The sequence below is a fragment of the Harpia harpyja genome, chromosome 3 (assembly GCF_026419915.1).
Source record: "Harpia harpyja isolate bHarHar1 chromosome 3, bHarHar1 primary haplotype, whole genome shotgun sequence".
In the NCBI taxonomy this organism is placed as follows: Eukaryota; Metazoa; Chordata; class Aves; order Accipitriformes; family Accipitridae; genus Harpia; species Harpia harpyja.
The window spans coordinates 43,897,369-43,911,767 of NC_068942.1; the positions used below are offsets into that span (position 1 = coordinate 43,897,369).

The 14,399-nt window shown below is 46.0% G+C and overlaps 1 protein-coding gene across 2 annotated transcripts in view; it reads left to right on the forward strand.

Annotated features, from left to right (window-relative positions):
* The window catches only part of LOC128139637 (deubiquitinase DESI2-like), a 76,694-nt gene that overhangs the window by 12,271 nt on the left and 50,024 nt on the right, over positions 1-14,399 (forward strand). Inside the window, exon 1 of one of the 2 annotated variants that reach the window (XM_052782322.1) lies at positions 3,359-4,757. The exons of the other annotated variant lie outside the window; for it this stretch is intronic. Coding sequence (XP_052638282.1) covers positions 4,719-4,757 — 39 coding nt within the window. The 5' untranslated portion in view covers positions 3,359-4,718. Of the gene's footprint in view, positions 1-3,358; positions 4,758-14,399 lie in introns of those variants that run through there. 2 annotated transcript variants of the gene reach the window in all.

Consider the following 14,399-nt stretch of genomic DNA (forward strand, 5'->3'; position numbering starts at 1 on the left):
TCTCTAGGTGGGTTCTTTCTCTGTCCTGTTTTTTAGGCTAGTGGTTACTATGTCTCCTTTTCCTGCCTCAAACCAGTTCTGGGGCTTTCTGAATCTTCTTACTCCTCCAATCAGAGAATAGGTCAATGTTAAGCAAAAGCATTAAGCAAGCTCTGAGTTCTGCTTTACCATGAACGACTACTTTTAAACAGCTAAACAGACTCCTGTCCTGGTTTCAGCTGGGATAGAGTTAACTGTCTTCCTAGTAGCTGGTACAGTGCTATGTTTTGAGTTCAGAGCGAAGAATGTTGATAACACTGATGTTTTCAGTTGTTGCTCAGTAGTGTTTAGACTAATGTCAAGGATTTTTCAGCTTCTCATGCCCAGCCAGTGAGAAAGCTGGAGGGGCACAAGAAGTTGGCACAGGACACAGCCAGGGCACCTGACCCAAACTGGCCAACGGTGTATTCCATACCATGTGACGTCCCATCCAGTACAGAAACGGGGAAGTGGGGGGCAGGGATTCGCCGCTCGGGGGACTGGCTGGGTGTCGGTCGGCGGGTGGTGAGCAATTGCACTGCGTATCATTTGTACATTCCAATCCTTTCATTATTGCTGTTGTCATTTTATTAGTGTTATCATTATCATTATTAGTTTCTTCTTTTCTGTTCTATTAAACCGTTCTTATCTCAACCCACGGGTTTTGCTTCTTCTCCCGATTTTCTCCCCCATCCCACTGGGTGGGGGGGAGTGAGTGAGCGGCTGCGTGGTGTTTAGTTGCTGGCTGGGGTTAAACCACGACAACTCCTTAAAGCCCTCCAAAACATATTAACAGCCTGTATAATTTATATATGTTCCTGTGCTATTATAGCCTCACAATCTTATCCCACTATTGCCATTGCCATGTGCTGTTTACATCTCTTTCGGGTGTGGTCCACGTGCTCACGTAGGTCAGCTTTGCCACCTTCCACAACATCCTTGAAGATGCACACTTACTTATGCCATGAATGGTAAGTGTGGATGACCACAGTTAAATACATAAATCCCTTTGAAGGGAGTGCTAGGGATGTGAAGAGCCTGAGAAAATCAGGCCTTGCAACAGGCTGCTTAAATGTGAATGAAGGTGTTGTCTAGCTTTAGGCATATGTATGGGAAAAATGTGTGTTTCTGCTATGTCCTAAAAGTAGCATAAGTGGTTAAAAGAATAATTCAAAACAGATCCCAAAGCTCTAGTTCGAACTGCTCTAACCAGTAGTGAGAAGAATCTCCCTTTTCCTCTGTATTTGCAATTCTTTTAAATTTTAATGCTTTTACGGGGCAAGACTTGGACTCTGGTGCCTGTTGGCAGCAGGGCTATCTGCAGGATTGTACTCACACACCTGAAATAGAACAGTTCAGTTTCTTGACTGCCATCAGCCTGAGCTGCTGATGAAGCACTTCAACACAACCCAAAGCAAACCAAGCCTTGTGAAGAGTTTGTGTGACTGTTAAACAGCTTATATTAATGTTAGGACATTCATTTTCAGACTGATCCCTTGTATCTGGAGTTAGAATAAGTTGCCTAGCATAGAATGGGGTACAAAAAGGAACTTTCGAAGGATCACCAAAACTCCAATGAGGCTGTCACCATGTGGAACAGCTTCTTTCCATGAAGGGGAAGAAAAGGGAGCCTAGAGCAACGACTTTCGTAATGTAGCTCTCGCAGTTACATTTCAAGTTAGGGGGAGTGAATCCAGGTCTTACTGTGCAAGTGACATTTACCGTCTCTCTTACAGCAAAAGTCCTTTAAATAACAAATGCACATTTAGACTGGCTTTGATCTCTTAAAGCAAGAAGATGAGTTTGAAGACAAGCTTTTGGTTTTAATTTTTTTCCCTCTTCTAGCTCTAAAATGTAGAAGTGGAATTCTGCTCTTAATTTATAGCTTTTTTTCTTTTTCTGCCCTAGGTGATTATTTTAGAAATGTTCATAGGACAAAACATCTAAGCTTGTGGCTGCCTGTCACCTTTCCCAAATCCTAGGTATTTATAGATATCTGTCCCTGGAATGTGAATCTGGTTTAAGTCTCTTAATTTATTTTAGTGAACTCTGGGCACAGCAGACATTGGAGTTAATTTAGCAAGTAAGCATGTGGACAAGTGTGGGAAGAGCTTGTGTGCTGCTTTTCTTTTCCAATTACATCAGTCAGTCTAATATCAGCTATTCCCTCTCCTTTCAAGTCTCCTTAAAACATCACCATCACCAGAGCAGGACACATACCCCAAAGCGACAATCTCAGGATATATTTGAGAGTTTAGCAGGAGCCCTGTGGGATTCAGTAGGAGGTTTGTTTTACAAGTTAGGGCATGAATGATGGTGCTTAGCCCCTTGCAGAGGGAGCTTTTCATTGCTTCATAGTCTTTAAAATGATGATGGGGGCTCAGTCTGTCCTCTGAGCAGTATCTGGACTCTGAGATGGTAGGGAGGAGGAGGAGGCACCTTCTCCCACCTGCACAAACTGCTCCTGCAGGCCCAGGCTGCTGAGCCAGATGGTTAATGGCACCTAACAAGGAAGTTGGAGTTGGTGGGTTGGAGGGCTGGGGGATGGTTGGGGTGCTGGCCCAGCCCCTGTGGCATGTGCGTAGAATTGCCTAGCCCACTCATGGAACGACTAGTCTGGATGAAATTACTGTGCTGGAGTCCCTGCCACATTGCATGTCGTCATGCCCAGGCCCGAGCTGTGGCTTTGCTCTTTCAAAATGCAAATGCATACTCTTGGGGCAAAGCAGTTCTGGGTCTCCTTTGGCACTGGCTGGAGGAAAAGTTTTATGTCCGATTCTGTCGGGCTCACACTTAGCTATGCAGGACATGGACTCACTTTCCTTTCATGCTGCCTGCCTTCACCACAAATTCTCCAGCGTGCTGTGTAACACGTCATTTACAAGGCTGCAGCTCTATGGTCTTGTCCTTCTGCTCCTGACAAAGGCAGGTGAGCCCTTCGCCCGGATGGGATGGTTCCCATGTGGCTGAAGACAGTATTGGGAAGGGCTGGAGCATGCTGGGCTTTGCTGATGTAACGGGCTTCCTGCGATTTTCATTCAGATCTGGTTGGCTGTAAGCTGGCAGAGAGCCTCAGATACGCCTCCAACTCAGATGAGGTCATCCCTGCTTTTTTTTGGCGGCGGGGTGGGGGGAGGCTGCTTCAGGAGTCTGCGGTGTCTGAACATTTAAGGTCAGCGTGCTAATTCCCACACCACTGCAAATCTCTGGGTGCAGGAAACCCCTTCTCCCCGCCCCCCCAGCTGCACCCTTTCCCAGCACCATCACAGACCCTGCTCTCCCTTTAAAGAGAGAGGAGGAGCAAAAGGAAGATGAATTTACCGCAGTGGATTTTATAATTGACTCTCGCATCCAGGTCAGCGGGGAGCGTTTGCTGGCAAGACATTGCAGAGCTGCCCGGGCCTAACACGAGTGTAAAGTAGTTCCAGGACGGAAGAAACTCCAGACCCTGCCGCGGCCAGAAGTGAAACTACTCGCCCTGCCCAGTCGCTCGGTCCCTTCCCCGCCCTCCCACCGTGTGCCATGCAGAGATGCATCCAGCCAGTAGAGGACGGGGTAGGTCCCCCCGGCTGTCAGTCAGCAGGGGCTGCCCGGCTCGGGACGAGCTGTTCCCGAAATAAGGACCGACCCTGGCGGAGAGCAGAGCGCGCATAGCTGGGGGTGCCCGGCCCCGGCCCCGCACCGTGCCTGGAAGCTTCGTCCGCCCGGCATCTTCCTCCCTCCAGCCCCGGCGCCGGGTAACCCCGCGCTATCTCCCGCGGAGAACTGCCCGCTAACTTCGGCGCCGACGCCAGGTCTGCCTGCGCGGCGGTGGGCAGGATGGGGGTTGCAGCATCTCCCCTCTGCCCCGGGGGCAGCCAGCCCCTTCCTCCTCCTCCTCCCACCGCCGAGCCCCGCGCCGGAGCCCCTCTGGCGCAGCCTCTCCGCGATGTCCTGCCAGGGGCGGCGAGCCCTCCCCGGAGCGCCTGAGAGCGGGCCGAGCCTCAGCACCGCGGACAGCTCCCGGCCCTCGGCGGGCCGCGCTTCAGCACCGCGGACAGCTGCCGGCTGCCGGCGGGCCGAGCCCCAGCGCGGCGGACAGCGGCCGGCGGGCCAGGGCGCGGGGCGCCGCCGGGCTCTGCCCGCGGAGGGGCCATCGGGGCCCGGCTCCGGCCCGGCTCCGTGCCTCGGTGCCCCGGTTTATTGCGTATTGCTGGCAGCCCTCTGCTGTAGCAGCACGCCGCTCTGCCGAGAAGGACGCCGAGAGATCCGCGCGCACGCACACGCTACCGCTCGCCTCTCTGGCGGTGCCAGAAGAGGGCTTATCTTTGGGCTCGGAGTCCGTTTGTCTTCTGTGGATCGGGATTTACGAGCCTGGACGGCGCCTGGTTACGGTGGTGTATGAGTCTACAGACCCCGAGGTGCGCTACAGAGTTAGAAAGAAACCTCGGATCTGTCGCGCTGTGGAGGGGTAAAATAAACCCTATACAACCAGCAAACCTAGCCCAAGCCTTCCTGCCTCCCTGCAACCAACTTTACCCCCCCCCTCCCCAACGGCGAGAATTCCCTCCTTTCCTCCTCCCTCCACGCTCCTTCCTTTGGAGACTGTAGCATGAGGCATTTCCTTCTATCTGGCTCAGGGTAAAAGCATACCCTAGGGGCAGCAACACACATCTGGCAGGGACTGAAAGGTTTTAATCCAGCCTCTACTGCAATCAACAATGGCAAATGAACCGGTGATTCTGAATGTTTATGACATGGTGAGTATGAAACAGTACTGATTTGAGGCGGGGGGGGGCGGGCAGTGGGGCCGGGTGGGAGTTTGTGCTTGGAGGCAGGCATTGTGTGAACAGGAGCCAAGCACAGGTCCCCACAGAGGCTGATCCCCACTCCCCCAAACTCCTCATCCAAGCATATCATGTTCTGGCTGTCAGAGATGATGCTGACCCCGGCTTTTTTCTTTGAAACATTTAGCATATCAAGCCAGATTACAGGTAAAACTGTGCCTGATTTTGTGCAGGATCTTTCAGGAGCAGCACTTAGTGAGGGGAGGACTTTTTAATTTCCAGTGTCCCAGTTAAGGAAGGAGCTGTGATCACCTCTCTCCTTGTTGGAGATAATTGTCCTTTAATTTTGAGTGAGCAAGCACTGCCAGGCTGTGGGGAAGGGGTCAGGATTTCATCCAGGGAGGAGAAACAACTGTAGAATTGCAGTAAGGAGATAGTTTCTAGGCTAATAATCTGGATCAGTCCCTCATACGCATAAGATTGCAGTTAATAATTTTCTCTGAAGGTTAATTGCAACAACAGCAGTAAGACATTGTCTGAACTGGTGAAGTTTCAGCACAGGGAGGAGCACAGGGACATGCTGCTCAGCAATGTTTCCTGAAAGTTCACAGTGTAGCAAGTGGCTTTCCTTGCCCTCGTCTTGCAAGAGGGAATGCGAGTGGGAATTATCTGTGCTAACAAATCAGAAGATCCAAACCCTAGCCTTGGCATGAGCCCCCAAAGAGAAGAAGGCTTGGCACAACCTGTTTGCTTTCTGGTCCAACAGAAGCTTAGAAGAGGCATGTTCAGACGAGGAACGTTTTGATGATGATGTACTTCTCCTCTGTTTTTTTGTTTATGAACTAATGATAAAAAAGAAGTATTTTTCAGATCTTCCAAAAATTTAGTGAACTTTGCTGGGGAAAATACAACCTTATGAGCCCCAGGTGCTGACTGAGCTCTAAATATTTAGCTCCAGACCTTTCAGATTATGGCATACACTTGCTTTTTGTCATCAAGCAGTGACAACTTCAACAGGAAGCCTACAGAATAGTGTGGGTTTCCCTGTTGAGGGAATCCAGAGAATAGACACCAAAGAGATTAGCACTTGATTGCTGTAAATGTCAGACCTCTTCTTACTACAAAGATTAAGTGATCTTTTGTTGACTAAAAAAGCTGGGTTGTTTTCTGAGGAAAGAGAGAGTGGTAAGGGCTATTTAGGTAGGACTGTATCTGTATTGAAGGACAGTCTGAAAAGCACAACTATAATGGCTTGAAGCTGCCTCTTCCAGAGCTATTATTGGTAAAACTGAGCAAGTTGGTGTAAAATCCTTCCCTAGACTTTGGTCTTGAGTGTTTAATGTCAGTTGCTTGGCAGCCTGAACTGTGAAGTCCCCCAAGCTTTTCTTCAGCCAACAGGTCTGGTAAGCCAAGCAGCTGGTAGCTAGTGCTTGGTAACAAGGGAGTGGCATTGCAAATGAACGCACAAGAGTTTCTCATTAATACTTTGAGGAAGATAAAGGGGTTGGGTTGCCCTTTTATTATATCCACTGTCTTCCTTGCAATTTTTTTAGTTTGTTCTGCAGCAGGCTGTGGTGTGGACTTTCCTCTCTCAGCCACGGTTGAGCTGTCCCAAATCAGTGAATATTTTGCTACTGAGCTGACGAGATCCGAATACTGTATGGACATGATCTTTGCCTTTTTTCGTATGATTGACGCCAAAGATGAAGTCCAAAGGAATTATGGCAGAAGGGACTTGCTGTTCATGGTCACTGTGTTCTGAGATGGACACCAAGACACAGTGAACTGAACTGAGGTCATCAGTTTAATTCAGACTGAGTAATTTTTGCTGCTTAGCAAGCGCTGAAAACCTTCATGTGTGAGTACTAACACCATGGGTTAACCACTCTGTACACAGAACACGTTCTATTTTCATATAGCATCTGTTTGACTACCACTGAGTCTCCTCTAGTTCAAGTCCTACATTATGATTATTGAGGCTACATGCTTTTCCATTGCTGCTATGATTTTAACACCATGGAGTTTGGAATGCAGCCATGCAAAATCTGCACTTTGTTACACTGTGGTGGGGAATTGCGGGGGAACTGGGAAATGAGCACATTTGCTTGAATGACTGTTGGAAAACTAGCCTCAATGAAAAAAAAAAAAGACAGCTGGGGATAACAATTAACTGGATGTAAAGCTCTGCTTTCCTGACAAGGAACATGACCCCTGTATGGCATCTGGAAGCACTTACACTGCAGGAAAACTTACCCCTAGGGCAGAAGTTCAATTATGGGCTTTGTGCAGCTATGAAATACCTACTCTGTGTAGTCTTGTGTATTCAAAGATTATAGCCATTTATCCTTTTACCCATTGGATTTGTACCAGGCTTCTTTAGGAAAAAAGTGCTTCTATTTAATGAGGTGTTTTGCACAAATAGCTGAAGCAGGTAGATTTATTTGTAGATTTATTTTCTTCAACATAAATAAATTGAGCAAAAATCACTGGGTATTCCAAGTGTTCGGAATATCGTCATCAAAGGCAACTTCCCTCACCCCCAGCATGCAGGGTGATTATATCCTGTTTTATCTGTTGCTAAAGAGCTTGTACACACCTGTACACTTGCAAAACAGACAGGGCAGGAGAACTTTGCTGCTCAACCAGGACATTTTAAAGAGTGAATATGCAGGATACTGAGCTCTGATTTATGGTGTTAAGTGTGAACACAGAATAACAATATGGATCAGGGGTTTGATCATGGATGAATCTCTTTCCCAATCTGAATCCCACTCTTGCATGGACTTACTCTAAGCCAACAGCTGTTCAGAGACCTGCATGAAATAACTGGGTCTATAGAATCTATGACAGAGCTTGCTCTGATCAGTCAGTTATCACTTTGCCTTCAGAGGGATAAATCAAATTCCCCTTCATAACTTGCAGCTCTCTTCCCTCCACTCTGCCTTAATAAGCTGTTTATCATGGATCAGATCTTACTTAGATCACAGGGTTGACTTTCTTCAGCCAGGATATCATCCTGTTTCCTCATCACTTTAAGTCTTTGTGGCTTACTTTGGAATAGTTGACTTAATCACTGTACATTAATAAATGTTGCCTACTTAAATCAGACAGAAGAGTAACTGCAATTATTGCCTAGGTTTAAATCTTTAACAAGCAAGCTAAACACATTCCACTAAAAATAGTTTGCTTGGCAGAGAGTCAAGTTGGGGGCTCTCATAATATTTTCAGCTTATTGGATAGCACATTCATGCTATCAAATTAAAAGCAAAGATATTCATATCACTGCTGTCCCTCTTTTATTACAGATATGGTTGTCCTGAATTTCCACTGTCTTTGCAGCTGATAACATACAAACCTGTCATTTTGATCTACTGGTATTTTTGCTTACTCTTTATGCTGGGGAAAATGAGACCCTGAGATGTGCTGCAGAGGAGAATGAGAGCCCTGGTCAGCAGGGAGCCAGGGAGCAATGATGTAGGGTCTCTTTGGACAACAGGGGTGAGTCTCTTTCTCAGCCTTGTCCCACTGTTATTCAATTGATTCCACTGACATTACTTGTCATCCTCTCCAGAGTGAATGAGAGGGAAATAAGATCCAGGCCACTATAGATGCACTAGCTCTGAGATTTTTTCCCTGTGACTTCCAACTTCAGAGAGGTAGCCAAAATTTAATTATTTATAATGGTCCTCCCATATTCTTTCAGTTCTTTATATAATTTATATGATTTGCCAGCTAAATGGCTGAAGGCCAATGGCTGATGGCAAAGGATGGCCTTGCAGGTGACTGACTGGGGCCTCTCTTGCTTCACTGATCCGTGGGTGATGGTGTCATTGATTTGATTTCTCCATCACACCACTGAGCGCATCATCCAAGTGGCCCTGACAGAAAAACAAGCACAATAGCATTCTTGTCTCCATGGCAGTGATGAAGGCCCCTGTTTTGTGTTTGTGATATTATGGCAAGCAGCCTGTGTTGAAGTAGGGGTGGCATTTTGGGCTGAGGATGTAAAAGCTTATAGTCATGCATGTGGTTTCTAAGAGTTCCAGGACCGTGAATCTCACTCCTGATTTTTATTGGCATAGTGGAACAGAGCATCCCAGGAGGCTGCATCTGCACAGAGGGCAGCATTTCTGGGGAGGGAGAGAAGGAGGAAGGTGGTGTTACAAGCCACAAGGTTTTGTAATGAGCTCATCTTCCTCCGTGGGAGAGGAGAAGTAGTTTCAGGTGTACCACCAAGAAACATTGACCAGGCTCTGTGTGGCTAATCAGCTTGTGGTCTCCCAGCAGAGGCTGATCAGAGGCTGATCACGGCCTGTGAGTAGCTTAGGTGGGGGAAGAGCTTTGATGAGGTTGTTTCCATCTGGCTCTACAAATGTCTGTCATCTTACGGTTGCTTCTACATAGAGTTGGGCTTAGGGACTGAGGGCTGGCAGGAGGGTGCCGGGTCAAGAAGGAGAAGTCGCAAGAAGCGGTCTGGCTTTTCTGTCAATCCCAGGAGGGAGGTAGGTAGGATTTTTATGGATAAGCTGTTATGGTGTGGGAACCTGTATGTGGGACTCTGCAGCAGACCCTGGGATAGGGTGAAAGTTGGGTTTTGTTTATGTGCTCTGAGAAAAGGATTGTGAGAGAGTCCCTGGGTGAAGAGGACACACCAGCTATCTGTGAGGAAAGGCGTAAAGCTAGAAGGTCTGTGTGGCCACAGAATAAATGCATAAAACTTTAGTACTTTAAGACAACTTCTCTGATACAAAATAATATTATGGAGGTGGGAGTTAATTTTGCACTTTTCAGCTCTGTCATTTTCAGCATTTTGCTTTAACATCCATTGCTTGCATGTGATTTGGAGGTGTTGACCTGTGTGTACCACTGAAAACCAGCACAGACTTACCATCCTAGTGTCCCTTTTTGGCTTCCTATGCAAGTGGAAAAGTGAGAGTGAGACTTTTGGCCGCTATAATTAAATGCTTTGGGACTGAAGGAATAGAGGTGCTTTGTACATCTAGCTTCAGCACATAAGGAGCCTTTGAGTCTATTTTAGAAGCAGCAACAGGATTGCAAGCAGAGCACTTCATTCTGTGAAGTGATTGTTTTAAGCACTGACTAGATCATGGAACACTTTATTATCTCTCCAGAGGAAAGAATAAGTCTAGTTACTCAGAAAAATGTCAGCTTGTTTGTGATTACTATTAGTGGAAGTCTCGGATGCTCTCGGCTCACTTAGTCAGAAGAGTGAGAAATCCTATTGCGGGTGGTGGTCCCATCTCTGCACTACTCATTAGTTGTTTGTGAGCTGCTATGTGTGGAGAAGTGCAGCATCACCTGACTCTATTTGGTATTCCAGGAAGCCATGTGGAAAGCAAGGGGACATTTTTTGTCAAGTAGGTTGATAGCTGTGGAGTTTCTTGCTGTGATGAACTGAAGAGATGCTCTAAGTCAATAGAGCAACTTGTGGTCTTGAAAGATTAAGTGATAGAGAGTCACTAGGATCTCTTCTTTCATTTTCCTCCTTCATATGTTGGCCACACTGAATGTATTTAACAAACAGAGAGCAAAATGCGAAATATTGCCTTTGGGAGATTTTAATTAAATTCTGGCAACTCCTAATATATATGTAAATTGTTCTGAAACAAAATCACCACTTTTTGAAATGCATTAAATGAAGTGTTTTGACTCTTCCTTAAAATATTTGCCAATCATCACTGGCCAAAACTATTTGCCAAATCTGAATCATTTCAGGTCTCCAAAATGCACTGTTCACTCAAAAGTTTGCCACGTTCCTGAAAGGGCTCAGTAGGTGTATCTTACTCTTATTTATCCTGTGGCCACTCTCAAAGCTCATAAGAATTCCCCTTCCACAAATAAGCCCTGGCTAAGGAAGATCTGGGGTGTTTTATCTTCTTCACAGGCATGTTGGGGGGGGTAAGGTCAAAGGTAAATCCTTAAATTCCTGAAGGAAAAGGGGAAGATTTTAGCCTTGGAATTTTATTTTATCACAGACTCTTCATTTATCCAGAGCCTTATTCATTCTGCTGTCTTCAAACCACATCAGGTAGAGTGTACTGGATAACAAAATGCAATGGCGAGACAGCAGGTGCCTGGTGTCTAGTAATGGGTTCCCCACAGTGCTATAATGTGTCCTACATAAGTGCTAAACTGTCTTTGTTTCTAAGAGTAGCTGAACATAGTGCTAGTCACAGGTGGTACTGTGAGGAATCGGGTAGATCTCAGATGCTTGTTTTCTGTGCCTTCCTAGAGCTTTTAGTTGGCCGCCTTTGCTGGGGTAGGACTGAGTTTAGACTGTTACGATGCTTACGCTGCATAATAGGTCTGGGGTTCATAATCACTCGGGTAAAGTAATGGTCCCACTGCAAAATCTGTAGCAGTAATGTCATACTATGATACTTGTTGTTATGGGCCCAAAAACTCTCTGGGAAGACTCTTAGAGGCCAGAGAGACCAGATAGACCACTGCTGTGAATGAGACGGGAGGCAGAGAAAGCTGCTCTCACTGGATGTCAGCAGAGTCCTGAACCCAAGATATGAGAGGGCTATCCAGACTGCTTCACTTTTCTTGGACACAACATTTCCAAGTGCAAACACTCTTGACTTTGGAAAAAATAATAATAATTTAAAACAAACAAACAACAAAAGGCGTTATGGAAAATCTGATGGCGGTACCTTAGAGTTTTCAAATAAATCGGGCTGAGCAGCCTGGCAGTGTGTGCAGGTAAGGAAAACGAGGCTTTGTTTCTGTTTTTCTTTTCCTCCTAGACTGCATCAATTTAATTTGAGTGACAACAGGCTGACCTCAGGCAGTCCAGTCATAGAGTGAGATTGCTGCCTTGCCCTGCTTGAACTCAGAAGCAGAGGGAAAAGGAAAGCAGTTTGGTGATGCAGAGCACTGTGGTGTAGTCAGTGCCTAGTTCAAGCCTGTAAGAAAATGATGAAATGCAACTAGACATCCCTTTTCTCTGGTATCTTTGGAGAGAGGAAATCAATTGGAGGAAGAAAAGATAAAAAACTAATACACTGAGCTGCAGCTGAGCCCCTTCCTTCAAGAAAGAGGAATTCAAACATGGCATCTGATCTAAACCAATTAAGAAGCTAAAGAGTAAGTGCCGTGGCCTGTGTTAATAAGTCCAGCGATGAAGTGTGCCCATTTATGCATAATAAATGGGGTTTTGTTGTCTTAGCAACAGCCTGGAGATGTGTTATCCATCAGGGGAACAGTCTGTTTTGATGTTGTCAGGGTGACAAGCTGGCTACCTGTCCATGTTACTGCTGATCTTCTCCAGCACTGCAGTTCTTTAGCTGACTAATCTATGCTTATGCATGAGATGTTTTAAGAGCTGTCTCTTGACTGTATGCAGAGCATTGCTATCTTCAGCTACAGCATTCATTCCATCAGCAAGCTCATCGAACCAGTGCTCTGTTGCCCAGTGGACTGAGTTGAACTGACTCATCCAGGGCAACGCAGGAGTTCTCACTTCTGCTAGTCCTGCGTGCACTAGGAAAACAGCTCCACAACATGCTCTCCTCTACATCAGTGAACGCAAGAAACCCTTATGAGAGAGGAAAACCTAGGAAAGCTTAACACAGCACAAAAAATGTGTGAACTCTGCCTCTGGAGCAAAGCTTCACAGGTCCTGTCATTAGCCCAGTTCCCACATCAGTGCTCTTGAGTCGGTTCCTGCAGATGACAAATCTGACTTAGTGTCTCTAAAGTACTTGTTTCAAGGTAGCCTGAACTCTCGCAGAGTCAGGAGTCTTATGGGCGGGATTTCAGGTGTAAGCCCAGGGGCTCAAGGTAAGGTCAGCTCTAACCTAGAGATACAGAAAACTTTTGCTGCTACTGGAATTTGTCCTTTAACCCTATCTACAAGTAAAGTCACAATCCCTTGGCCTGTCTCTGAGCAACCCTGAGAGAAATGATTGTTTCCTCTTGAAACCATATGGAAGCTGGCTTCCAGTGAATTTTCTCTGGTGCTTTTTGGGGTTTCCCAAAACAGCAAGGCAGGCTCCTTTTAGAACATGACACTTCTGTCAGCAAGATTTAGCCTCTGGCTCATTAGGCTGTCAAGGTTCCTAATGTCACTTGGCTGTTCTAGAAAACAAACAAGCAAAACCCCCAAACAAACAAAACCCTCTTAGTATTGATGAAAGCTGATGCGTTGACAGTACAGGAGACTGTCACTCTCCTACCAACTAAATTTACGCTGGCAGTAGCAAAGCAGACCCTTTTGCCTTTTGTACCTCATCCCTGGTTTATAGGTTGAGCTGCTGTGGTTCCATGGCTCAGCTGGTCATCCAGCTTCCTACTGAGGCAGCCCAGAGGGACGATTTATGCGTGTGGTGGGAGCTTCTGCTGGGGAGAGCTGAGCATTAGTGATGGTAACAGAGCTACGAAGTCAGAACAGCTGTCATATCCATTTCTAAGTGTGGTGATGGACAGGTATATAGTTGTGCATTAGTGCAATGAATGAATTTAAATGAGTATCCTAGGGCCAAAAGCTACGTTAGTGACCTGGGTTGCCCTTATTCTAATTCTCTATTTGTTTCAGTCTCTCTTGTTCCTGTCATTATGCGAAGATGACGTAGCTGAAGCTGGGAAGGGAGGCAGAGATCAATCGATACGTAAAATCTATATTTCTGCTGGGGAAGAAAAGAAGCAAAATTCACATCTGATGATTCTTTCTCTAGCAAATGGACTCAAACTGTTAGGAAAGAAAAAAATGTTTGATACTGTTCTAGGTAGGCACTGGATGTTTTCGAGTATGAAAAATCTAGAGGAGTGAAAGTAGTTATCTCCTTACTTCAGAGCTTTATCTAATCAGCAAGTGAATCTGTGAGACTTCTCATCTTAGAGCAAAATATGAGGGTATGTCCTAAGAGTGGAAAATTCTTTTAATTGGCAACTTAGTTTTTCAGCAATGAATCTTAAGGTGTCTGGAAAAGCAATGATAAGGGAAGAAGAAATGCTGTGGGTTACAAGTGATCTCTGATAGGTAGGAATGCTTATCTACAGAAGCAAGTGTCAGATGCTAGAAATGCTGAAAGCATTTCAGCCTGTTTAGTAAGCGCCTCCATGTGGGTCAACATGTGGGTCAAATGCCATGTGACTACTGATAGATTCACATCTCTGGGAGATGGAGGACCTGGCACAGCACAAGCTCTGTTGATAACATGGTTTGCTGAACCTTCAACCATGGATCTGTTACTATGCTTTCCATGCAGTCTTACTTAAACCCACAAGGAACTATCAACCCCTTTGCTGTTCTCTTCAATATCTTCTGCTAGTGATTGATTTACACTGGACACTGATGCAAGAAAAAAAGCTTCCTAGATGCTGATTGCTGCCTCAGGGTTTAGAGTGCGTGAGGAGCCCAATGTTGCCTTCTAGAGTGAATTATAGGCTTTGCCATAGGTTAGTTTTCCCTAGACATCTGGGGAAATCCCTAGATGTTCTTCTAGACATCTGTTCTTTGCTCATCTGTGTGTCTTGCTCTGCTTGGGACTACTTGGAGGAGATGATTTTATAATTGCCCTGTATTTGTCAGTTCCCCCAGCTCTGGATTAGCCTGGTGAATGTGAGAAGTGACAGAAAGAGAGGACCCAG